General features: G+C 42.5%; 1 protein-coding gene and 1 long non-coding RNA gene across 3 annotated transcripts; one reads left to right on the top strand and one right to left on the bottom strand.

Annotated features, from left to right (window-relative positions):
* Window positions 1–26450, bottom strand: hif1al (hypoxia inducible factor 1 subunit alpha, like). 2 transcript variants are annotated; one of them, XM_080890048.1, is made up of 15 exons: window positions 26296–26450; window positions 15250–15440; window positions 10311–10504; window positions 7255–7339; window positions 6834–6949; window positions 5172–5356; window positions 4918–5024; window positions 4099–4246; window positions 3730–3992; window positions 3397–3581; window positions 3225–3314; window positions 2988–3121; window positions 2578–2686; window positions 2201–2324; window positions 1–1643 (listed from the first exon to the last, which is right to left on the bottom strand). In XM_080890048.1, the coding sequence occupies exons 1-15, from the start codon at window positions 26328–26330 to the stop codon at window positions 1576–1578; spliced, it is 2034 nt and encodes a 677-aa protein (XP_080746174.1). In that variant the 5' UTR covers window positions 26331–26450; the 3' UTR covers window positions 1–1575. The 2 variants fall into 2 exon arrangements, with proteins under 2 accessions (XP_080746174.1, XP_080746175.1); XM_080890049.1 differs by having other exon boundaries at window positions 2988–3118.
* Window positions 2229–2686, top strand: LOC308401705. The gene is made up of 2 exons (XR_013972593.1): window positions 2229–2352; window positions 2462–2686. It is a non-coding gene; the product is annotated as an uncharacterized lncRNA (long non-coding RNA).
* Window positions 26451–26985: the final 535 nt, after the last annotated feature.

Raw genomic sequence — 26985 nt, 5'->3', positions numbered from 1 at the left:
TTTTGCTTCATCAGCTTTATTTAGCTCAAGAATACATACAGGATAAAGAGTAAAAAGAAAAGAAAACAGTATGCAACCCCTCTCCCTCTGTGTAAATCATCAGGGGGACATAATGAACAGATCCTGCGTGACGGTAACAGGCCAAACAATGTTTTTCAGCGGGTGAGAAAAAGGCACAGACAGCTCTAGAAGAGGTAACACGTTTGAGATAAAATGGCAGTTTTACAGGGGACACACAGACAGTTCGTAGTTTGCAGATAACGTGTGGAAAAGTAAAAATGATTGTGGCCAAATGAAAACAATCCTCAACATCAAAATCACAATATTTCATCAAACACTGCAACTGAAGGATGCAAGCCTACTTTCAACTCATTTAATTTGAGGTAAAATTTGTTAGAAGTCATAAAATTTGATCTTAAGGACAAAAAAAACTAAAACTAAATTCTAGTGTTTCATCACATTTCTACCAGCATATAAACAAGCTTACTCTACTGATGCTTTAACTAACAATAATGGAAAGATAAATCGATTATAGAAATATATATACGTTTATATATATTCAAAACCACGATAAAAGGAAAAAGCAATACCCATTAAATTTGCTTTTTTTTTTTTTTTTTTTTGGCCTTTGACCACACCCTCAGCAGGTTATCCACGGCTATGCGTCTGAAAGCCAATTGATCACCTCACATTAACTTATAGAGTGTAAGAGAAGATGAAGCGCACAGACCGGGCACCTCGGGATTAAAGATTAGACATCAAGAACAATCTGCGACGAAGAGCGACTCAGGATCTGAAGAGAACGCTGAAGTAAAACTATCAGAACTTTCTAGTAATTGCATCATTTAATAGAAAGAAAAAAATGTTTACAAGTGTATAAAAAACACATAAAAATATGCCACTGAAATGACATGCCACTGATTTCGCAAGTTTGTTTCTTTTTGTTTATTTCTGAGTAAAGTGGAAGAGCGAGTGATTTATTTTTTGTTAGTTGAGACACTGACTGAAGAAGGACGACGGTGATTTTTGCTGACATGGTTGTTCTGTACACAAATTGGATCAAACTGTGAGAAATTTAGCTGCAGAGAAACACGTCTCTTTTTGTCTCACCGTTAAACCCATTCGGGATGATTAATCTTTCACATCGTTCGCATGAGGAAAATTAGCACCACCTGCCGTTTCCGTCAGAACGGACAGACCTCAGTGATGACTTCTCAGATTAAATCCCTGACGAAAAGTAAGTGATGATGGAGGAAAGCGAGCGCTTGAGTTGCGCCGGGTTGCGGGAAGCCAATTTGGAGCATCTTCGCTTTGACTTTTCTAGGCTCCAGAGCGGGTCGCCGGCTTGTTTCACAGTGAGAGACGGACGGGAAAAGCCAACATCAAGAGACCGTTTGGCTTCGGCTACAATCAACGATCCGATGACGAAGTGATGCAGCGTGTGTGAGTCTCGGATCTTTTGCGTGCATGTCTGTAGGTGTGTGCTCAGGATGCAGTGTTTGCAGGCAGATCCAAAGTCGACTTGCTCGTTTTAAGCGGTGAAGTCGGGCCAACTCGTGACTGGCAGGAATTCCTTTAGGTCATAGGTGAGAGAGGTGGCGAGAGGAGAGTCGGGCGGGATACAAATATGTCCTTCATCAGAGCTGCGAGACACAGAGAGAGACACTGTTAGGTCAGAGGACACTTCACAGCTGAAACTCTTAAGCTTAAGAATCTCTTGTGTGTCTCAGACCTACACAGGCAGTGATTTCTGGCTTGTTTTTAACAGCAGGAGGTAAAAAGCACCCCACAGAGTCACAAAAGGTCCCTGCAGGGGTTTGAACTAAGCACTCTTTCGCTGTGAGCTAACCACTGATAAATAAGATCTAACCTGAAAGGAGCCAGAATAGAGCAAAAACTGCCATCTGTGATGTACAGTTTATGCTCCAGACCCATCACGTTTAATACCTGAGTGAAAAAGATCACTCCCTTTACAATCCAACATTATCATAACAGGAAATCTGTAAGTAGCCTATGCACCAACATGATCAGTTATTGAACTGTGTGGAATATTTTGCCTAATTCCCAAACATTATCTCAGTATGACCACTAGATGGCGCCAAATCACCTGAATTTGGGATGGAAGTCACTCAGTGCCCGTTATCCTCTGACGTTAATTTGAAGCAAGTCTGATAATGTGAGCTGAGGTTAGAGATCTTACCTGCAGTGTCACACAGTCCTTGCATGCCTCCTAAGACTGGATCTCTGTCTGTGAGCAGATGGCTGCGACTCTCCGGTCCCGGGTCCATGATCAGATCTGGTTGGTCGGTTTCGTCCAGACTGTCCTGAAATTGGAGGTTAACGTGTGGTCAGGTGAAAAAGTTTGTTCTGAAAACATAATTATCATTACATAGCATCTATTAGTAGAAACCAACTAAATACTGATTTTTCAGATTTTCTAATTTGTTGTTTTTTATTAAAGGTAAAAACTGAACACTGCAACCTCCAATCAAGGCAGTGAAAAGTCATCAAGACAGAACATTTTGGATTAAACGTCTTAAAATCATCCCTCTCGGCTCTTCCTCCTCTTCCACTCACAAGTAGTTTGTGGGTGAGAAGAAGCTCCTCCTCCATGGAAGGATCCTTTTTCTGTCTCTTGTCCTGGAGCATCACTGGTGACAGCATCTCTTCAGCAGAGTCATGAGTCCTGAACGAGAGACAGACTGATTGTAAAACACGTAAATCTTTGTTTTGATGTTCAGATATAAATTTTTAGCTGTGTCTTCACCTACAATAAAAAGCTGGAACTCTACAATGTCCTGAATGGGCCACTGTACAGAGGACAAGAACACGGCCTTCTTACTGGCGCCTCCCTCAGGACAAATTTCCCATCTTGGCATAGGGCCGTTGTGCTCAGTTACAATAATGCAAGGTGAAACTTGGCTTCCTGTTTGCTCTAAGCACACCTTTGCACCAATAGTTTTATAGATAACGCTGGTCTAGCTTACCGTTTCCTGCTTGTTGCTGAAGTTTCGGAAGGTTTCTCAGCTTCCTCGGTCATACTGCTGAGGAAGGTCAGCTGGAAGTCATCGTCCATGGAGATGTACGGAGCCAACATGTCCAGGTCCATCCCCTCAATCTTCTGAGAAAATGCAGGTAGGACTGAATATTTTGCAGAAAGCGGTTGACTGAATAGTTGTTATCAGGATGTCTTTTGTTGATGCCTCATCGGTTCATGCTCTTACCACCGGGGTATCTTTCTTCTGGGCATTTTCTGGCCAAAAGGCGAAGAACTTTTCCACCTCGCTGGTGTCCATCACCTCTTCACTGCGGCTCTGAGACACAAACATCGATTAATGGTTAAAGGGAGGCGCAGACACTTCGACTGATGCACAAAGACTTAAGGCTGACATTTACCTGCTCTGGTTTAGGTGAGGAGCTTGGCGATGATGAAGAAGAGGATGAGGATGCAGATGGAGGAGGAGTGATGGGGTCAAAGATGGGTGCGAGGAGTTTTCTCAGCTGCGGGGTGCACAGATCCTGAGGGTGCTCGGGCACCAAGTTTGGACTGGGTGGACTGGCAAATGAGAGCTCGACAGAACCTGAAAGAGGGGGGGAAAGATCTACTCTGAATAACCACCGACGACATTTCCTCAACTGTAACATAAACGAGGCTTTTAGGTTTATATACTTAAAAAAAAAAAAAAAAAAAAAAAAAAAGGAGGGGGGGGGTTCCTCTGTTGGCCTCACCTGGACTCAGAGGTACGATGGTGTCTCCGGCATCAGGAGCCAACTGCAGCAGCTCCTCCGGCTTCTCCCGCAGCTCCATGAAGAGCTTCGCGCTGCTGCTGGAATCTGAATCCACATCTTCAGCCTCAGTGGAAACAGTGCTGTCAGTTTTAGACTCACACATGTCGGCAGTCCCGGAGTCTTCATCTGCCAGTTCAACTTTAGGGATGCTACTACAGCGGGTCTGCTCCATGGAGAAAATCACATCTGGCTGCTCCACAGAGCTAAAGACGAAGAACACGATGACGTTAAAATTGGGAACAGTAAATGGGCGCACCATCCTCGCTCATGTTGCAGTTTGCGAGACAACTTTGCTGCTTTTTAAAGTACCTGAGGATGAAGTTGAGGCAGACGATGGCATCCGGCTGGGACGTTTTACTGTTGTACAACACCGTGGCCTGAGTCTCCGCCCACACGTAGCCACCGTTGTTTGCCAGGAAACGGTACTGGCTGGTGCTAACCTGACCTTTGGAGAGCACTGCGCAGTGTGGACAGAAGAGAAAGAGGATGATGATGAAGTGCCAGAGCACATTTTCACTTCATTAAAACACAAATTCTGGGAGCTCCTGGTTGAAACACAGCTTTTAATAACAGCTGCAATGTAGTAAAACCTGTGCCTCAAATACAAGCGATGGACTGATGACATATCGAAGAAACACCCTTAAACTAGTTTTATGAGCTCAGGTGGATCAAAGCCAACTTTTCTTCTCAAGCAGGCACTTTGAGGGTGAAATACGTTTAATGGAACTTAATTCAGACATTGGTTCCTTAGTATATTAGTAGTAATCAGAAATGAGGAGCAAATATTTAGGCATAAATATGTTCAAAATTAGAAGGAAAAACCAGTTTTGGACATTCATGTTGGACACCCCTCTCTTTCTCTGCCTTCATCATCTAGACGCCAAATGAGAGAATTTCTTTTGTCCCCGTGTGCTCTCTCAAATTTTCAGACTTTGTTTTAAAGGCCAAAATGCACTGAAGGTGTTCTGACGACAGCTGAGAGCCAAATACCCTGCTGAGAGTTTTATGCTGGATTTTTCTTTAATTCGTCACCCGTCCGTATATGAAAGCCGTTTAGACCCAGGTAAGCGGTGAAAATGATTGAAAATATTACACTGTTGTAACACGCAGACACACACTGACACTCACATGTGTGCAGGCTCTTGTTGATGTGATCTGAGTCGAGTGCGTGAAGAAACTCGAAGCCTGAGCGTCCAATCAAATCATCAGGTTTGTATCCCACCAGCTCTGCAACCCTGGAAACAGCGTGAGAAAAGAAAACCAGGAGTTCAGAGGTTTCTTTCCCCCTTTCTTTCGCGCTACAGTGGAATGGTATTCCTCCTGCTTCCCATCCACGGGGGGGAAGGTCAAAGGTCGAGATCGGTTACATTTTTCCGTCTCACCTGCCCTCGCAGTGGGTGAAGCGCAGGTCCATGCTGTGACGGGTGAGGAAGGTGCAAGTATCCAGAGGGAACTCCACGCTGGATGGGTGTGGGATGGGCTCACACAGCAGGGTCATGACTCTGCCTGCAGGGGGCGACGCAGAGCCGCTGCCAAAGGGACGAATGTGGCCTGTGCAGTGGAGGACCTGGAGAAAGAGGGCGAGGAATTTAAAGCAGAGTTCATCAACCAAGCACGCTTCAAACAACCGAAATAAACTTTTATTTTTGCTCAATTTCATGCTGCTTAGCTGTAGTGAGCTCCTTTTAATGAAAAGTATTCAGTTTGTGTTGCTCTGCTTTTGCCAATGTTAAATTCAGAAAGAATAAAACCTCAAATTTGAGCTGTAATCCCTTAAATGCTCAGAAGAGGTTTTAAAAGAGTCCCTGCTCTGTGGCGCTGGAGCCAAGACACGTCAGTGCTGGAAACCCTCTGACTCTTCCAGAGGTTTTAAAATGTAAGTGCAGCACTTTAGACAGGAATGGTAACATCAGATCACGTGCCACTGTGCAGCAAGTACACGTGAGCGCATGAATTGAAAGTAGTGTGTGTGTGTTTGAACTAGTAGGTGTACCGTTTACAGCGTGAAGGCCGGCTGCCAGCGTTAATTTGACCATATCTCTTTCAGACTGGACTTTAGCTGCATGTGTGTCTGTTGTGCCTATTTTTATGAGGACCAATTATAGCTTCAGAACTAGCCGTCCCTCACTTTGTGACACACCTTCTAAGGCCTGTTTAAAGGGGACGTATTCTGCTCGTTCCAGCTGACAATTTATTATTTTAACTCCTCTTCCTTTCTTGTGGTTGGCTGCCCATCATAAACCGAAGACCTGGGTAAAGGTGGGTGAAGCTTATGTGCTCAAAGCCAGAGGTGTGAGCTCGAGACGTCCTTATTGAAGGTAGTTTATACACCAGCCAAAAGTAAATGTGCACTGCTGTCGTTTGGGCTCGTCGTGCACCTCCCAATTTTTTTTTTTTGCAAACAGTAAGAATGTGTTGGGGAGAGTACAAGCAATCTTCTGTTCCTGCTCGAGCCCCAAGGCTGTGATTTATTTGTTTTTCCTGAGCAGGAACACTTGTCATTTAGAAGAGGCCTGCAGCCAATCAAGTGCATGAGCCAAAAGTTCAGCTTTCACTTGTGAAAGTATATATTTACATAGGAATAAATAAGGAAGCGGTGAATACGTCCACTTTAAGGGTTAAAGACATGCTCCAGCTGGACCTGGCGGTATGAATAAAACAGAGAACATTTCTTTACAGCACTGCAAACTGCACTTTGACACTCTTGCATGTTCAGCAAGTTTGTGTATTCTAGTACATTATTACTCTGTTGCTGAGCAGTAGTTAGCTAGTAGCTGCAGTCCTACAGTTTATGAATGCAGCCTACTATTCTAAGCATTTGCACTGTTTACAACTACTTCTGGATAAAAATGCAACATGGATCCAGCCAAAACTTTAATATTGATGCTTCTAAATAAAAACTAATAGATGACAGCATGGTAGCTGTGTCCATCTTTTATATACAGGCTATAGTTTTAATGTTAAGGCTAGTCCGATGTTAGTCAGAGGTGAGTGAGCATATCTATCTCTATATCTATCTATGAACAGCTGTGTGTAATACAAACCTTCCAGGTGGCAGATTTGATGTTGACGGTGCGCCCCCTGGTGGTCAGTGTGCTCTTCATTCGCATAAAGAAGTTCCTCTCGCTCGTCTGTTCTGTCCGTGCCTTCTTACTCAGACCTGAAAGCAACACGACACTGTTAACGTGGGTAATTCACAGAAGTTTGTCAGGTACCAAAAACATTTTAAAAATTCAAAGAACGGCTGAGCTCAGAAAGCACACAGACGGGCTTTGCTGAGTCTTTGTGACCACAAACAAACAGAACTAATACGACAACACGCACTAAATTAACTCGTTACAATCAATCTGACCTGTAATTAAATTCTGGAGATCAAATTAAGAAGATGCTTGTCTTCTTGTCACATGACCGAACTCCAAAATAAAGATGTCAGTGGGCTCCTGATCCCCGGCTCTGCGTGTTTACCTGGACGTGGAGTCAGCAGGTCTCTGAGCTCCTCTTGATCGCAGGGATGAACAAAGTCATAGATGCTCTGACCCAGCAGCTCCAGCTGTGGACGATAAGAAACCAACAAAACCGCTGAGTCACACACCGACAAACACAAGTATCAACTGCTACCCCTGATTTTTTTTTTTTTTTTGTTAAAGCACAAACATGTAGTTTTTGAACCTGACGTGTTGGTTAAAAGTCTGTCTGTACTTTATTTTCTCTGGTGAATCAATTTTTCTTTGTGTTTAGCAGCGACTGTAATTACAGTTGACGAGGTCGGGTTAAATCGCCACCGCTGTTACAGCATGCTTCACTCAGGACCTCGGTGAATACTCGCTATAACCTCCTCAAACGGGGCTAAGAATAGATCCAAGGAACAGATTCTTTTTCCTGCTCAGCTTTCATAGACACACTATCCTGGCAGCTCACAGGAAATAAAAAAGAAAACAACTCTTATCTAAGAAAAGCTCGTAAGGGCTGAGTGTACTAAAAACTGATGTAGGTCAGGAATGACAAACAACACATCTACAATATAAGCAATAATGATGGCGTTCTCACGTCCAACGAGTACCTCTGGGGTTTAATTACACACCCTGAAACAACATTATTACAGTTCACTGAAAGTAAACCAAGACGCTGTAATTACCCAAAATAAAAATGACACTTTAGCAAATACGCTGCTGCGCAACTACAGAAATAAACTACAATAAATGCAACACAGGAAATGCCTTCAGTTTAGTCCAGTTTCTAAACCCAGTAAGTTTATATATGTATTTATGGGGATTGGGGTGATGTGTCAAGTGTTTCAAATGACCAACACCGCCAAAAATGGATGTTTGGAGACCAACATCTATTTTCTGGTGTAGAAGGTTTCCTAATGTTACACACTGCACGGAAAACCAGAACTGACTTGGAAAATAACCGGAATGCCAAGCTGACGGATCACAAGACCGTCACACGAAGTGGCAGCTGAGTGGGAAACTGAAGCCGGCACGGTTGAAATGAAAGGAAAAGATTTAAGACTAAAGTCTGGAAAATTAAACGTCACAGTTACGTCTCTCCAGCGCCCAATCAGCCATTAAACCAGCAAAGAGTCTTCATAAAGTAAGCATCACCACACAGGAGGGCACATTTCTGGAAACTTAGAAATATTCATACATTTTTAATCAATTGTTGGAATCATAAATGGTAAAATAAAGTGATTGCGGAGCGAGTGCTTGTTTTGTCCTGTTTGTCAGCAGGATTACTCGCAGAGACACTGATGGATTTGCATGAATTTTTACCAGAGGTGCAGCCTGTTACCCTGCTCTGATTTTATGTCACATTTACAGATAAACATTATTTCAATTTCGTCAAGGAGGAAAAAAATCAAAAGGCAAACTGATCCTAAGCCAACGGAGACTCGCTCATGGAGGGTGTGGAGGGAATGTTTTTAGCCTCGGAGAAGCTATGCGGTCTCCTGTTACTCGATGTGTTTACGAGAGCTCTCCGGCCTCTCGAAAAAGAAGCCTCGCTGATTAGAACAAACTGAGTAAATAATTCACTTTGCAAAATGTGAAATTTAAATCGGGGAGCGAATAATTTTACATACGATGCACTTTTATTGCGTCAACAGCACAGGTATCAAAATGTTAAAAACACTTTTAATCAGAGTTAAAAGATATTTATCTGGATATATGATACAGGCGTTAAGCTCTGCTTTGTGCTTTTGCACGGCTACACTGATCCTGGATGCACCTGTAATAAAGACGGTCTGTTTAAAATTCATGCAGGATATTTTAAGCAGTTTCTCAATATACGTGATTGTTTACTTCTATGTTAAAAGAAAGGTGGGTTATCACATAATTGTTTTATTGGTCCATTAACTAAAGTGACCTTCACACCCTTGATATAAACAAACCAAACTGTTTGTGTGCAAACTATAGGTTATTACAGCAATACTCGAACTACATAAAAAGTTTCCAGTCATTAGATTCATGCATCCATCCTGAAATAAAATCCTTCTGCTATAAAGAGCCTGGTGTGTTGGAGCAGTTGATGGATGATCTCAATTATGTGAGCATGACTCTTAAGGATAACAAGGAAATTAATCTTTTTTTATGTGAAGCAAAGCACAATTAAGCAGCGGTGTGACCCACTGTTCAAATTTTTAAAAAAAGAAAGAAAAAAAAAAAAAGTGGAAAAGCCAGCCCTCTACTGGCTTCAGCTGGACCGATGACATCACGAGTCCCCCGCCCCCGCCATGACATCTGTCAGGAGAAGTTTGGCAAATGCTAACACGATGCCAAGTGAGCTGAAAGGGGACTTGGAAACCAAACACCTCTCCGGAGAGGAGCTTGGCTCGTTCTCAATAGTGCTGGAACCGAACCAGATGCAGCACAGATTGTGTAAAAGTATCTGAAGGAGGCCGGGGATACGCGGCAAATGGGCAGAGTTTTCGTTAGACAACACGATCCGAAGAACCGACGGGGCAGGCAGGAACACAGGTTGCCAACAAGCTTTGAAAGCCACAGTTACAGCATCAATTTTTCATTTCAACTTTATTTATACGCCGCAAAATCCCAACAACGGCCTCCTCGAGCCGCTTTATATTGCGAGTTAAAAACCCTACAATAACACAGAGAAAGCCCCCTACGAGCAAGAACTCGTAGCGACAGAAATCATAATATCACCATGGTTACAGAGGAGGTTTTACAGCCATGGATCCACACAGTCCTCACTTTCTCCATTTATCAAAGGACGAGTCAGTGTGGTGAAGCTTTGGCAGCGAATACTTTGGTTTCTTTATCACAAACTACGACTCATACGGCGACGTTATCCGTCCTCGCCTCTACCTAAAATCAGTACTTGGCTTGTTACACAAAAATCAATCAACAGATGTCAGGATTAAATGTCCTGGACACGCCTGCACGGCACAAAAACAAATGCCTTAAGATTTCTGTGCCACCCACAAAGCAGAAGATTACCATTTAAAAACATCAAGACAGTGTGTGTGTGTGTGTGTGTGTGTGTGTGTGTGTGTGTGTGTGTACCTGTGTGATGCCAATGTGCTTGTTGACATTCTCTGTCAGGTAGATCATATCTCCCTCCTCAGTCATCACCATGATGAAGCCAGCCAGCGCCTGAGGATAGAAAGCATCCATCGGATCTTCATCCTTCTCCTCCTCCTCCTCCTCCACCTTCACCTCCTCCGCCACCTCTTTAGGCTCTTCTTTCAGATTCTTATCTGTTGCAGAAGAAAACAACAAGGTTATTATTATTACCAGAGGCCGATCAGGCAGGATTACTTAAACCCAAAGTCTTTAAGGTTAAACCTCTTTTCGACTTCGCACGTCTTTAACTGCCTGAAAGTCTCCTCCTGGATTTTCACCAAGCAGACCATGTTGTAATCTCTTCCTGTAAACTCTGCCGTGTTTATGGTGATTTGTGTCATTCCTGGAGCCAACCCGTTCTTATGTGTAATTACAGCTGTCAGCATAGCCACATTTTCAAATCCTGCTTTGGAGTTTCCTCTGCTGCGATGTGAGCTGCTCTCTGAGATTTGGCTCAAAGAAACGTACTCTGCTGTAGCTGCAAGCCTCTTATCAGTTCACCAACTTTCTGCCTGCATCTCCTCCCCATGGCTCTGCTGGTGTGGGCATTCACACCAACAGCGCAAATTAAAGGTCCTTGATATGCAGACCTCTTTGGAAATGATCATCATCAACTCCTGCAGGATTTTTCCTCCAGTAAATCCAGGAACACACTTTCAAACCCTGACGTACGCGTCATATTTGAATCCCCTCAAAAATCCGATCCAGCTATGAGAATGTCTCACCTCTGACCTCAATCAATAAACCAGTCAGGAGGAGTTCATGACTCTGCTCTCACACCTGAGGCAATGAGCCGACTCATCTTGTTAAGTAGTAACACTGAACACGCAACATGCCAGAGCTGTATTCACATTCACGCAGTGTTCATGCCTGACTGAGTTCATCATTCAAACTGTCACTCGAGAAGCCGTTTAAAGGATTAGAACTCACACTGCTGTTTTTAAAGGACAAACCTGACTCACCTGCAACAACAACCACTTGAGCCACAATCAAGCCTCATATTTGACTGTAGTCATAAAAGCATAACCTTCACGTCTTTCCTCATTCTTAACTCGTCCCGTGGAACTCAGAAGTTGCATTATTTATAGGGATGGGTATTGATAAGATTTTAACGATTCCGATTCCATTTTCGATTCTGTTTAACGATTCGATTCTTTATCGATTCTCTTATCGATTCTTTTTTTTTTTTTTAAAAAGGAGAACACTAAGGTCGATTAGCTCAGAGCTTTGTTTTATATCTTCTCTTTGAACAAGATAGAAATTTAGGAGTAACATGGCCTTACAAACCCAACAGTGAGATCTTGAGAGATCCAGCCTACGGCTCTTCAATGGGGTGTCACAGGATCCCCAGGAAAAAAAATTGTAAATGTAAAATAATAAAATAAATATTCTTGCGAGACATATCACATTGTGACGGGGTCGGGTTATGTTAAAAAGTATAAATTGTTATACTTTGTTCATTGGTTCAAAGGTACCCCACACTTCTTTTTTTGTTTGCTTGTTTGTTCTGGTGTATTTTTCATTTGAACTGTTACTCTGCCAGAGTACTCATATTTACAAGATGGCATTGAACGCCTCATTGGTGTATCAGGAAAACTATTTTGTACGTATGTTCCTTGAAGGGGATTGAAGTCGGTCTTTTTTCCACCGCAGCGAAGGGCTAGGAGTAGGAGAGGAGCTGCTGTATGTTTTTGTTATCGAATCGATCTGATTGTGAAATAAAGCATATGCAGTGAGAAAGCAACTCCAGGAGTCATCCCTGCCTTAAAGCTGCAACATTCTTCTGTAGCAATAACAAAGTATAACATAAATTGTTCTGTGGCAATTACACAAGAATATCCAGTAATGTCCCTGCCCACAATTAAACACATTCACTTACCAAAAATCGGGGGCATCTGCTGTGGCAAATGGGTGCAAGCCTTTGACCACAAACTTAGACACTGCTCGGTGACATTCGTCTATCCTGGCCTGAAAGGAGACGCTACCGGTAGACTGCAGCGAGAACTGCCAGCATCTGAGCCAGACTCTGTCTGTCTCTCTCATCATGGTCACCTACATGTACAGTAATGGCAGGTCTTGTAATAAGGCAGATTGCGCTAACATAATATGCACTGTTAGTTGATTATTTACCTGCCGCATTAACGGGAGAGGACGTGCAAACGTTACCGCTGCTGCTGGGTTGAGAGTCACGAGTCCGGAGCGGAATTAAAAACGCGTGTCATCGCGTGTTTTGTGAGCAAATGCTTTTGCATATTCGTAGTGTTTCCTCCCTTAAATGAAATATCTACTTTGCAAGTTGCCCTGTTGTCATCGGTTCTCATAAAGTATAATCAAACTTTTGAGCGTTTGAGCCGCTTAGGCGCCATGTTTCCTGCCAGGTAAATGACGCTCCGCAACGTGGTGACGTCATTCGGGGCGACTGGAATCGATAAGGGAATCGTTTGCAAAAATGGCAAACACTTCCAAGGAATTGAAACAGTGGGAACCGGTTCTCAACAAGAACCGGTTTTCGATACCCATCCCTAATTATTTACCTGAGTTAAACCAGTCTTTATGCTTTCTGCCATTAGAAAACAGAAAAAAGAAGCATGCAGGTCATGAAATTAAAGCATGTGCAGAAAAACAAAACCAAAAGAACCAAACCGAGTCTGCAGCTGTGCTCAGTATGCTAACATCCTGCTGTTAAGCAGGTCAAATATTTACAAATTCGACCGCACTGCTTCAGCAATGTTTGCTTATTAGCACTAAAAAAGCAGTATAGATGGAGCTTAACTGTTTTGTAGTTTATATTGTCGAACCAAAAACCGGATCTGCTGATGGTGAAATGACTATTTATCCTCTGGGGCGCGCGATTCAGACCAGGTGACATTTAAGTGCACTGCATCCTAAGCTGTTTTCAGGGCTCGGGGCTGCAGAGAATGTGTGAAAACACCTGCTTTGTCACTGTTGTGCACAGCAGCACATTTGCACCAACGCAAATCCTGCCATGCATGAGCTTTGGTTATAGCGTCTTAGCCTGAATTTAACACAAAACGTTTAATAATTTTTAATCAGGCAATGCTTATTGATCCAGAAAGGATTTTCAGGCCCTGTTGGGACATACTGTCACATGACAGGAAGACCAGGAAACACTTGACCCCTGTTTCAATCCAGGGGGTCAGTGTTGACATTGTGGAGGACTATAAATACCTTGGAGTACACATTGACAATAAACTGGACTGGGCTAAAAACACCACAGCACTTTACAGGAAGGGCCAGAGTCGTCTCTATTTTTTGAGGCGACTGAGGTCCTTCAACATCTGCCAGAAAATGCTGAGGATTTTCTATGAGTCTGTGGTGGCCAGTGCGATCCTCTATGCTGTTGCATGCTGGGGGAGCAGGCTGAGGGTCGCAGATGCCAACAGACTTAATAAACTGATCCGTAAGGCCAGCAATGTTGTGGGGATGGAGCTGGACTCCCTCAAGGTGGTGTCGGAGAGGCGGATGCTGTCCAAGATAAAGACAATGTTGGATAACACCTCCCACCCACTCCATGACATGTTGGTCAGTCACAGGAGCTCGTTCAGTGAGAGACTGAGATTACCGAAAAGCACCACTGAACGACACAGGAAATCATTCCTGCCTGTGGCCATCTCCCTGTACAACGCATCCACTTAACACACTGTTTGCTGCTACAACTACACATGTTTCTTTTCCAAATATTTATTTATAAGTGACTTATGTATGTATGTATGTATGTATGTATGTATGTATGTATGTATATATATGTATACCGTAATTGTCGGGCTATAAGCCGCTACTTTTTGCACCAGCTTTGAACCCTGCGGCTTTTAGTCAGGTGCGGCTTTTCTATGGATTTTCCATGATTTTTGTGATATCGTAAGACGATTTGTTTTGTTTGTTCCGCTGTTGTACGGCACTACGTTGCCTGGCGGAAGGATCGGGGTTCAAGAGTGGTATGTTAGTCACATGTCCGTCCGCCAGGCAACGTAGTGCCGTACGAAGTAGCGCGAAAAACAAACTTCAAAGTAGCGCTACGCATTCAGCAGGAGGCGTGGATGACGAGCGGCGATAAACTTGCGAAAAGCAAGTTATGCTCAACTCCACCGGTGGATTCTGACAGCGTGGAAAAGTGTGAAAACATCCACGATCACCAACGGATTTTGAAGGGCTGGACTGCTGCATGATGGAGAGGAGGACACCGCCACGGCCCTTCTGAGGGTGTTCGACTCTGACACTGACAATGAGGATTTCTTTGGTTTTGAAAGTGACAACGAAGGAGAGAAGAAGAGTGGATGACGAAGCCATCCTGAGCCTGTTCGTTTCCGACACTGGAGAAGAGGACTTTGGTGGTTTTAGAGCGCAGGAAGAAGAGAAAGATGGTGAATGACTGACTTTTCTTCTTGTTAAAGCCGTGTCACTGCACCTGAGCCTAAAAGGTAGTCCGAATCTATTTTTCTGGTGTGCTGTAGGTTACTGTTATGTACTACATGTGCAAATATGTACCCATAACTTGATTTTCAAAATATTAATAAAAGGGGTGTGTCTCCAAACAGCCATCTCTTTCCTGACAATTCCCTTTGTGCATATTCTTTTACATATGATAAGTCAACATTGAAACACCTGCGGCTTTTAGTCAGGTGCGGCTAATGTATGTACAAAACAGGATTTTCCCCTGATTTTAGCTTGTGCGGCTAATATTCAGGTGCGCTTTGTAGTCCGGGAAATACGGTATATTGTACTATTCTTAGTTAGCGTATTGTCTGTCTTGTCTTAATGTTGGTTTAAAATGGAGCACTGTAACAAAAAATAATTTCCCCCAGGGATCAATAAAGTACTCTGATTCTGATTCTGATTCTGATGACTCTGTGCTTCTTACCTGATCGAAGCAGGTGGTGCATTCGCAGGAAGCTGAGGGTCACTCTCATGATGGCGGCTTTGTCCAGGTGGGTGGACACTCGGCGTGGGAGCGGCAGAGTGTGGGCAAGTTCATAAAAGACCTCTGTCTCCTGACTCCGCCTGCATCTGGCCGCATCACGAGAGCGCAGTTTTCTCTGTTCTGTGCTGGTCCTGGAGGAAGGAGAAGAGGAAGATGATCAGGAGGTGAAATTTTTAAAAAAGGAGCAGAAGACTAATGTGGAAAGAAGAAGCTGTGAAGGAGGAAGGGAGGATAATCATTATGTGACAGAAATAAATAAAGAAGAATGGACGAGGAGAGGGAAAAGATGATTAGAGCAGAGAAGGAATGTGGGGCAGTGGGGGAGGAACGGGGGAGCTGAAGTGGGACTAAAAGAAAAAAAATAAGACCTCTGTGTGGAGCCCAGAATCAACAATTCACTTGTAACCAACTTTCCTTCCCCACTCCAGCCCCACCATGTGTTCCTCCTTTCCTCTGCTGACAACGCTTCTTATTGTTAACACAGAACTACAAGGAAGAAGGTCGTAACAAACATGGCTAAAGCTTCAAATGATAACCTCAGAGTTTGTACGAGGAATCTCTGTGAGCGCCAAAGCTCTATACACTCAGTTGCAGATAGCTTTATATAAAATCCTCTTGGCTGTTAATTTTTAATTTAAAATACATCGTCAAATACCTGCACTGAGCCAGTTCAAGATTATTTTTAAAAGAGGCATGCATCTAGAAAACTCTGAACGGCCCCAATAAAGCCCTAAAAGCCCTTCAGTGCTGCAACTGTGCAGTTTTAAAGCCTCCAGCAGTGACCTGCGAGTCAGGCTGGGAATTTTATGAGCAACACTCGGTGCCCTAATAAACTCAAACTGCAACTTCCAGTCTTCTGGATTTTGAAACACACTTGAGGAGCAGTTCGGGACCAGATGCTTTTAATGCAAAACAACCCAACCATCAAATATATAACACACTAATCACAGATGCATGTACAGATTCTGTAAAGAGAAGGCGTTTAATTAGAGGGTTAATCCCACTTTAAAGGCAACGAGACATAAACTCCTTCATGTCTTTACTTTGTGATCGTGCCCACAAGTTTCAGCTCTATAAACACTCCAAAGTGGGAACAGAAGAGAGCAAAAATAGGGAGAAGCACCCAAAAACTGAAGGGAACAAAATGTTTTTTTTATCTCAGCAGCCAGGAAAACGTCCAGATCTACAGGGCTCCCTCCCCCGCTCGTCTTTTCTTCGCTCTGTCTTCATCCATCCGTCAGCTCGCTCTGCACCGCTCAGGCCGAGATCAAAAAACATGTGCTGACAGGACAAAAGCCAGGTTTCACTTCTCTTCCATTCACTGCGTTTTGCAGCTGTGGGTGGATATGCAATCATGTTGAGGCCACACAGTGTCACCTAACACACTCTTTCACTGCTGTGGAGGACCCTAACTAAGAAAAATTAAAGAGAATATTTATAGTGGCGGCCCCTCATGATCATGATTTGGATAAGTTGTTAAGAAAATGATGGATTTCTAAATGTTCACTTATTGATACATTTAGTTCTGAATAAATATAAAACAATATAAAAGTAAATTAGAAATAGATTAGAAAATGCAATTTGTGGGGCGACTGCTGTGTGATGGTTGCTTCTCAATGTGTAAGAAGTTGCAGGTAAACAGGTTGCCTGAAAAAGCTGAATGGAGTCAGCAGTTAATGTTTATACTATAAAAAGTTATTTTGAAAAACTTGCACTGTAAAGCATGCTGGAAAATTCCTATAGCTAGCCTAGCTAAGGGCTTTTATTTTGAAATACTGCACACAGTGTATTGATCTTCCATTAGGAAAAACAGGATTTTTCTAGTTTTCAAGTTGTGGGTGTATTAGTCCTGTCTGGCTCTGCAGTTCACTTTAATAGGGAGAGATTTACAGGTGGTTTTCTTGTACAACAAATATTAAATTATTGAAAAACAGTAAAACACTTTTGGAAAAAGCAAACAGCGAGCAGGCATCTGAAGGGTGTCTTTGTCTGTGTGGGATCACACGGACGTCGCAGAAGAAAAAAAACATAATGATAAAGAATTTAGCTGACGAGAACACACAGCGGGACTGCGCGCTTTAAGTATTTATTTGGTGGTGCTTTTTAATCATGAATGAACAAAGAATGGCATTCAATACAAGGCCTAATTATTTAAACACATATGTCAACATTCCATTACACGTGCACTGTTGACACATAAATTAAAAACTAATAAAGTTGTTTCTTTATTTATTTACTTATTTTGGCACATTGGGTCCTCCATAATAAAAGCTACAGGCTTTAATAACTACCTAAAACATAGTGACCTCTTTCAGTGTGCCGACTCAGGCCAATGAATGATCAAACCGCAGAACAAAAAGAACACAACACAGGACACCAGCTGAGCACGGCTTCAAAAATAACTTCTGCAGCTGACAGACGCCTTTACACAGCGCGCGCACACACACACACACGGTCAGCATCATCACACACACTATGGTAATACGTGTTTAATCACGCTGACAGAAATGTTGCACAACTCTTCACATTGTGGGTTATTCCTTACAGGGGCCTCCACATCCTCTAAAACAAGCAGACTTCGAATGTGAAATTCTGGGCCGATGCTGCTGTTTAAAATTACGACTTTGCCAGTATTGTTTTAGTCTTTGTGTTTATTTTTTCTGTTTTCAGCAGCAAAAACAAAACAAAACAAACAAAACCTGCCGAGACAACAGATCAGACCTCACCTAATACTGCTGCTTAACATCCACTGGAGGAATATGGAGTGAAACAAAATCAAATGAAGGTGATCAATGAATAATAACAATAACAACTAGGGCTGCCACGATTTGTCGACTAGTCACGATTACGTCGACTATCAAAATCGTCGACGACTGATTTAATAGTCGACGCGTCGTTTGAAACTTTGTACGATCACAAAAGACGCAGGAATAAGTGGCAGGATTTAAGAGTGTAATAACGGACTGAAACAGAAGATGGCAGCATTGCATGTACAAGGATGTCAGCTACCGTTAAACCCCGAAGAAGAAGAAGAAGCAGCTGTGTCCCAGAATTCATAGCGCGGCCCAGCGCAGTTTCCAACAATGGCGGCAGCTAGTTAGTTTTAATGTTACTCTTATTATTCTTTCTGGGTCACAAAATAAACGTTTAACATATTTTCAGGCGAGAATGTAGCTGTGTAAACCTCAAATATCTGCTCAGTTTATCAGGACACCACATATTTTCAAAAGCGCTCCGACGTTTTCGGAGACGTCTGTTACCCACTAGCTCGTTAGCTAGGCGGGGGCAAGGCTAACTAGAGCCGTGAGAACACCGGACTCCCCGCAAATCGTTTTCAAACCCACCGCCGTCTTTCGCTACTCAGGTTAAATATATATGAGTCACTTAGATAACTTAAAATGTTATTGTTTGGCTTTTTTTTTTTTTTTAGTATTTTATTTGTTCCTGAGTAAATCAGTTTGTCTGAGATTAAAGTTATAGTTTTTACACAGCTGAATAAACGTCAAGCAGACAACTGATTATCAGAAGTGTGAGATGCTCCAGAATATACTCCAGTGTCCTGTTATATTTTAGATAGCAAGGAGTTTATTAATCTTCACTGAAACAATCTGCAAATTTCATTAAAATTCAATAAACTATCATCTTGTCTTTATTTTTAGTTAGCACAGACCTTAAACACTTAAAGCTGTAAGCTAATGATAGTTATATAAGAGCAGATGCTGCTGGTGCAATAAGCTGTACGTTTTACGTCTAATGGATGATGATCTGATTAGTCGACTAATCGCAAAAATAATCGGTGACTAGTCGACTATCAAAATAATCGTTTGTGGCAGCCCTAATAACAACAACAACACTGAGTCAAAAGAAATGAAATAAAGTGGGTCTGTGAGTGCAAGGACATCTTCTACATTCACTGCCTGACCTGAAAACCTCCTCCCTGCTTTGATTTGAAAGTGAACACAAACCTGTCTGTCCTTTATTCAGACAGTAGCACATAATGTTCCAGCGGGACACTCGGGCACACCCACACTGTTTGTATCAGGACCTAATCCACCTGGAACCCGTGTGAATATCTGAGCTCAGATTAAAAAAACATCTTTGTTTTTGCTGCTGTTGCATCAGCACATAATACCACAAATCTCTTTATTACGGGGCAATAGAACAAGAGTACAAATTTATTACACCATCCGCATCCACGTGATGGCTTTTATTCAACAGACAGCAAACAAACACAGCCACACACACTTTCAGAGTCTCCCCCCTCACCCCCCTCTGAAAGAACAGCCCTTTGTTTCTTTGCTGAATCTTCGTGCAAAGAAGTGAAACAGAGTCACGTTCACAGCATGAACGAAAGCACAGCCTGAAATACTGAGTGTACCGTACACTGCACAGGGATTTGGTTTGTTTACCTCTGGGGTTCAGCTCAATTTTGCTCAAAAGCACACCCAAAAATTAAATAAACAAGACGTTTTCCTCCAATTCAGCAACATCTTTGCTGCAGCTCTCTTCCTGCAGAGGTGTCTGCAACACTTTTACTTATCATTTTTATTCAATCGTTTTGTCTACAAGGTGGCCAAAAAAGAAACAAACAAACAAACAAAAAAACCTTGTAATTTTCCACAGCTCAGGGTCATGAACTTTTTTTTTTGGTGTGTAAGGAACTGACTGTACCAAAGACAGGAAACTCTGGTATGCTGCTTGCAGAAAGACAAAAAAAACCTCTCGGTTTAGCATGTCAGCTTAACGTCACTCAACATCTTTTGGGTACATAAACACTGCGAGGGTCACAACACTGCAGATATATTTCATGCAGCCTCTGGCACGCCATCCCAAGTCAAACGCATTTCTGTGTTTGAGGAGGTGAAGTGCAGCTGGACAGCCACAGATATGGTCAAAGTTTCACACCAGCCTACGTCACCCTCAAACACTCAGCAACCGTTCAGTAGAGATAATGGCGCAGCTCGTTTTGTCTCTTTGTGCTGCGTCTGTGCAAGAAAAACAAGCTGACAAACCGCTGCGCTGGAAGCTGACAATTAGACGACTCACACTCAAACTCGCAGCAACAAAATAGCAAGACGTGAATTCCCAAAGCGCAGCTCAGTGACGCCAGGGGCGGACAAACCCCTTCAGGGGGTTTGCGAGGAATGCATTCCTCTTTTTGCCTTTGAAAGGCAGCCCTTCCCAGCAGGGAGGTCACAGACCCTTCAAGGGGTCATGGGATTAATGTGGGGTGTGTTTGTGAGAGCTTCTTCTGCCCTGGTTTTCTTTAATATCTTAAAATATTTGTCATGCTTACCAATGACCTTGGTAAGCATGTGGACACATGAAACCGTGTCACAGTTTTATCACAAACTAAAAACAGAGCTGCACACGGGTGAGGACACAACGTGTCCTTCTGTTGTGCTGTTACATTCAACTGTTTTGATTAAAACTCAAGTTTTAGCTCCTTTTTGTGTTGTTAACACTGCTGCTTGCAGTCCTTCCGCCACTTACAGAACTACAGACAACTGTTGTTGTCGCCAATATTAGCTTGATACTTGCGTTAGCATCACTGCTGTTGCTCGCAGAGCCCCGAAGCACCTTTAAGGGATTTTATCTTGTGGACTGGATACTTATTTCCTCTCAGGTTTTTTTTATCTTACACAAACAAGACAAACACCCCATGTAATTTACTACAGCTTCATGAGTCTCCAACAACTTCAGTGCTTCCCCTCAGCTGACTTGCTTTAGGGTTTAAGCCTAATTTCCCTCCCCCGAAGACAACAGAAGGGAAACAACTTCAGCTAAACACGCTTAAATTTTTCACCTCTATAACACAGATTACAGCTGTTTGTTAAATACTCCCAATATTTAATCTATCGATCTGTGTTCTCGGGTACAGATTTCCCCTCCTTTGCTGTTTACACAAACACAAATTTTCATCAGATTTATTGACTCATGTCCACAAGCACAGGTGGAAACTTTTCCAGGTTTAAAGGGTAGAAAGTCCACATTTTTTGGATGAACACCACCGCTCGAGCTGCACACGTGACTGAACACTTTTACATTTTCTTTCATTTTACTTTCACACACCCTGACCTTCCAACAGCCAGAATGACTTGGTTAAGATTTGGAAAACAGAAGTTCAGTTCTCTTGGTTTCCGCCAGGAAGTTGCCAGAACCGAAACTCAGGATACCTTTTGATACCAAAACTCCAAAAACGCCCCAGTAGTTGGTTTTTTCATGACCTCAGCTGCTGTAGGTGGTGTAGGTACTGAACCTGCAGCTTTTCAGGAAGTGACGGGGAACACCTACATGTTTATGTTTAAGTGCATTACATAATTTTGTTTTGGTATTGCAGATTGTGTAAATCTACTGGCTCTGATATCATCTACTCAATTTCAGGTATGATGGCATTCCTAGTTCCCTCAAAGCTTCCTCCTTAAATGTCAAATTCCTCCTCCCTGTACTGGAAAACTGCCAAATTCGTGTCCTCACACATGACAGCGTTTCACGTTTTGCCGTTAGACGGAGGTGGAAAGACATTTCCACACATGCGCAGCATCCTTGAACTCTTCTAGACATCACCTGACAGAGGTGTGTGAGAAAAATGTCTGACGTAGTCACTTTAAAATGTTTTGAACCTGCCAGCTCCCTCATAAAAAACTCAGACTGTCAGACTGTGAGAGCAGTTCGAGTAATAGCTCTACCGGTGCATTTACCGGTAGTGAAAGAGCATCCTGGAAGCTCGATCCAGACAACTCCCTCTGGAGCACTTCCAGCGGTTTTAACATGTCTGAAGCAGACGGCTTCCTCCTGTGTGCTTCATGCAATATAAACAAAGCCAACTACAGAAAACATCCTGACCTACTTATCCTGAAACTCTCCAAAGTTTGTGAGTGAAAACAGCTTTCTGGTCCTACATCGTCTCACATATTTATTCTCTGTGCACAAATTAAACAATCGTGCAAATAAGAGGAAATCCCATGAAAAACAGCGCTGACATGATTAGGCTCAATTTCAAGGCCATTTCCCTAAAATAATGCTGCTTTGATAAGGTGTCACATTCACACAAAGAACGTCCTTCGATGGCGGTGGGTGATACATGAGGATATGGGAAAAGCAAAACACGTCCGTCACGCCAAACCTGTCAGTGTTAAGCATGCATGGCTACTGCTGAGAGGTCTTGATGAAACCAGACCGCGTTTTCTAAACCAAACCAGGAACTTTTTAGAGTCTAAAGACAAACCTGTAAAACACAAGAGGTGGACGCGAATAACCCTCCTGGCTGATTACTCCATCACCCCTCCACCAGCCTAACATTAATATTAAAGGTTTTAAAATATGTCCTTATAATAAAAAACACAATAAAAGTTTGTCTGTCATTCTTCATTGTTTTATAACAGAACAATTAAAGTCTTCATGGAGCTTCTGGAATCAAACCAGGAACCTTTCACTTGTTAGGCGAATGTGTAAACCACTACACCACAGAGCCACACACAAAGTACTAACACTATGTTGATGGATTTTGACACATTAAAAGGAGCCGATGTAATTACACCTGGACGAGTCAGTCAGGTACTGCAGCCGCGTTACAGCTGTTTATCACAGGCTGTCAACACACAGCACCCAGCAGCCTGCCAGCGGGAGGAGCCTCAGCGAGCTCCGTGTCCTTGGTCAGAGAGCAGCGCTGCTCTTTGTCGACTTATTGCTCAATACAAGTGTGCATGTGTGTGCGTGCATGTGTTGGGACGAGGTGTACAAAGCCCTGAATAGAGCTCTGCACCAAACACTGTCTTCTGTGTGTGTTCTGGAGTACAAACTGCGGTTACTGAGCCGTCACACATGACTGCGCCTTCCTCTAAAAAACACACACACACACACACACACACACACACACACACACACACACACACACACACACACACACACACACACACACACACACACGAACACTCAGCAGCAGGTCACGAGACTTTAAAGCAAAAGGAACAAATGCAGCGATGAGGACGGGAGAGAGTGAAGGAAAACATGAGGAAGTCCAGGACAAAGACTCCGGGACCCCCTTCGTAAATAATCACACATATCCTGCCAGCCCACTCCACACACAGTCGTGTTTTTACATCTTAGTGGGGACATCTAATTGACATAATGCTTCCCCTAGCTGCTAACCCTAACCATCAAAACTGAATGCCTAATAGTAACCCTGACACTAAAACCACATTTAGAGTCTTAAAAATGCCTTCAAACTCATGGGGACGGGCATTATTGTTGGTCCTGTTAGATTCTAATATTATTTTATGCCATGTTATACCCCGAATTAAAGATTGTGAATTATTATGTAGTTTTAGTTTGCATTATTCTCCTGAATTAGAAGAAGCTGATAACTATTACATTAGTTAAACTGATTTGCATTACATTAAATTGCTGACTTGTTGTGAATGAATGATATTGTTTTATGATGCATTATATTGCTGAGTTATAAGAAATACTGTTCGCAGAAGGTTATTGTCTAATTTGTCTGAGTAGAAGAGAACAGAGTGTGCTGGAGTTTTCTGCCCCATTTCAGCAGGAGCAGATAAACAGGGAGCCAAGGTCGTAGCTCAGGCGCTGTGTGAGAGAGAGCATGTGAATGTTTAGGCTTTTTATGATAAGGTGGAGGCACCAGAGGCTATAAAAGTTTGAGCAATGCTCCACCATTTTGAGATTTTGAGGCTGTCTGCATCAGTGTCCATCTCCCACGCGTGTGTTCATTAAAATCATCGTTTGACTCAACCCGGCCGGACCAGTGTTGTTATTGTGGTTTTTTCTCTTGTCTCCATCCCCAATATTTTGAACCTTAACAGTCCCCACAAGGATATGTAAACTTGGTACACACATACAAACACCAGACATCTCATATCCTTACTGACATGCGCACTAAACTATAAACAACAAAGTGAGCTCAGCTTTGTTTGGCTCAGTACACAATGTCCAAGACTGCTGAAACAGGGAAGGGTTGTTTTTGGCAGCCTGGAGACTGTCATGGCAGACGCACACCTTTGGCCTACTGTGGTCACATTTGAACAACTGTTCTTTTTCCTACTCTCACAGGTTACTTTGGCATTAAACCAACTTTTCTTTAAAGCAGAACTGTCAAACTCAGCTAACGCGCCAATAAAACAGTCTCAGAATAACTTGCCGATCTGTTAGTACAGCAGAGAAGGTTCACACTTAATGAGCCAAAACAGACGATGAAAATCCTGATTTATCTCAAGAATAATGTAATTTCAACATTATGTGCTTATGTCAAGTCTTTTTAAATCAGTTAGTCCCAATCAGAGACACTTCTTTTCAGGTGACCACAAAACTCACAAACAGAACTAGGACACATTAAGTACCAGGAGCAATCCAAGAACACATACTTCCTCCAAGGCCAACAAACACACACCCTCCACAATCTGAGTGTGCAGATTCAGATTAATTTGTGAGATTATCTTTAGAACATCAAAACAATTTATAGCATGTGAAACATCTACATCAGACATTAGTAAAGAGTCCTTCCAAAAACTTCTTGGACTTGGATGCAGAAATTTATGGAAACAAGCCGAGTGTGCGCGAACAAATTTCCCAACAATCTAGCTTCAACTTTCTGAACAAATACACAGACTGGACCAAACACATAACGGCGGTTAAAGTCCAAGACCATTTCTTCATATTCCTAATTTTCCAATCCACATTTTTATGAGACACATCAAAGCTGACACCAGCAACTTTATGGGCTTTATCAAACTAATTTTAACAGACTAATCAATAATGTGACCGAGAGTTCATCCTTGTGAGTCACCTACAAATATGAATAAATGTACTAACACATGACACCTTTTGGTTGAGCACACTGTTCTGGTGGGCTTCAGGTTTCCTCCTAGGCGGAGGTCACAGCTCCTGCTGTGGCTGTCCACTCTGTCCCACATGTTACCACCCCCCCATGCTCTGACAGGAAAGACTATACTTCCAGTTTTAGTGTTAATATTAAACCCTAAAGCCTTGCCCTGACACCAGCGGGATTTGAAAAGAACCTCAAAGCATTACAAAAAAACAAACACAAAAAAGAGACATGACTAGAAATCCTCCATAAATTATCTGCCACTTACTCCAGAACACATAAGTGTGTCTCTTATAACATGAAAATATGCCCTCTATGGCAGCCATGCTCTCTGATAAATACAAATATCTCATATAAAACAATGTGAACCAAAGGTGTACTCAGGCTCTGCTCTAAAGCCTTCGGAGAACACACCGTTCCTTTCTTTGAGGTGTCACTAAATGTCCCCAGACTGTCTTCCACTTTCCACCAAAGCTTCCTCTTTTTCTTTTTTAAACAATCTACTACAATAAGACGCAAAGTCCCGAGAAACCCCGCGAACACGTTAATATTATCTCTCCGCAGCCATCTCTGTCTGTTATGTCTGCCTGCAATAAAAAAGAAAAGAAAAATCCATAACTGGGATGCGGGACATCCATGAAGCAGAGCAACATGGCGTGAACAAAGGCGGCGGCTGTGCTCTGCAACAACAACACAAGACCAGACTGAGTAATACAGGTGTACGGCAGATATCACATTTCATGCATATTTATCTAATTCACAGGCTTGTAAACATGCTGTAATATTAATTATGTCTATTTTTTTTAAGGACATAAGCCTGCTCAGCACGCGCAATTCAAATAGGATTTCAAATTAAAAGGCTGTGTTGAACGCATGGAAAAGGCAGCACTGAGCTGTGGAGGGGGGGAAAAACAGAAGATTTTTTTTTATTTAAATAATAATTTAAAAATAATGTTCCTTGAATATAAACAGGCCGACAGAGAGCTAGCCACACAGCCTGTAGCCGTGCGAGCTAAGCCGCCGTCGTTTCCACCGCCCGCTGCTGCTTTAATGGCTCCCGGACACTCAAAGTTAAAAGCGAAAAAATACAGATAAACATACCGAAGCCTTCACCCGAGTAACCGTAAATCGATAAGTCTTACCGTTTGACCGCAACGACCCCCTCCTTCTTCTCCATCTTCAATCTAAGTGCTGAGCGAAACGATTCGGCTTTTTATTGTTGTTCATCTGACTCGACGACACAGTAAAATCCTAAACCCCTCAAAGGCGTCAGGTTACTCACTGTAAACACGGGCTACTTCCGTCCGAGACTTCAAAGTAAGAGTCCCTCGCTTCCGCTTACGGTTTCTCTCAATTTCTTATTAACAAGGAGGATTTTAATCTATAGTTAAATGTCTTCGGAGGCCTTTACTTTTCGACCACAGGATATTGTGCAAAATTTACCTAAACAGGCAAAGTTATTTTTTATATTTTTTATTTTATTATTGTGTTTTATTTCATTCTGTTCAGGTGTAGAGTTTTCAGTTTGGTTTTGATGAATCTGACTATCAGTTATTATTATATTTTATTCTAACAGTAGGAAGCAGGTATTTGAGGCAAACTTTAAAACGCCCAGAATCGGTTTACAACACAAACACAGCATTGCGTATCATGTTAGGCCAGTCTGTTTTTAACACCGGCAAAGACTAAAACTGGAAACATTTCCTGTTTATTCTCGTTTTAGAGTGATTTTTGTGTCTAACAGTACTTTCCTTTAGATCTTTTTTCAAAAGTCTAGTTTTAGTGTTTCATTGCGTTTTACTTAAGCACATTACCGTTTATCTTTACAAGGA

Source organism: Rhamphochromis sp. 'chilingali', assembly GCF_963969265.1.
Source record: "Rhamphochromis sp. 'chilingali' genome assembly, chromosome: 8".
Lineage (NCBI taxonomy): Eukaryota > Metazoa > Chordata > Actinopteri > Cichliformes > Cichlidae > Rhamphochromis > Rhamphochromis sp. 'chilingali'.
This window is presented reverse-complemented; position numbering and strand designations above follow the sequence as displayed.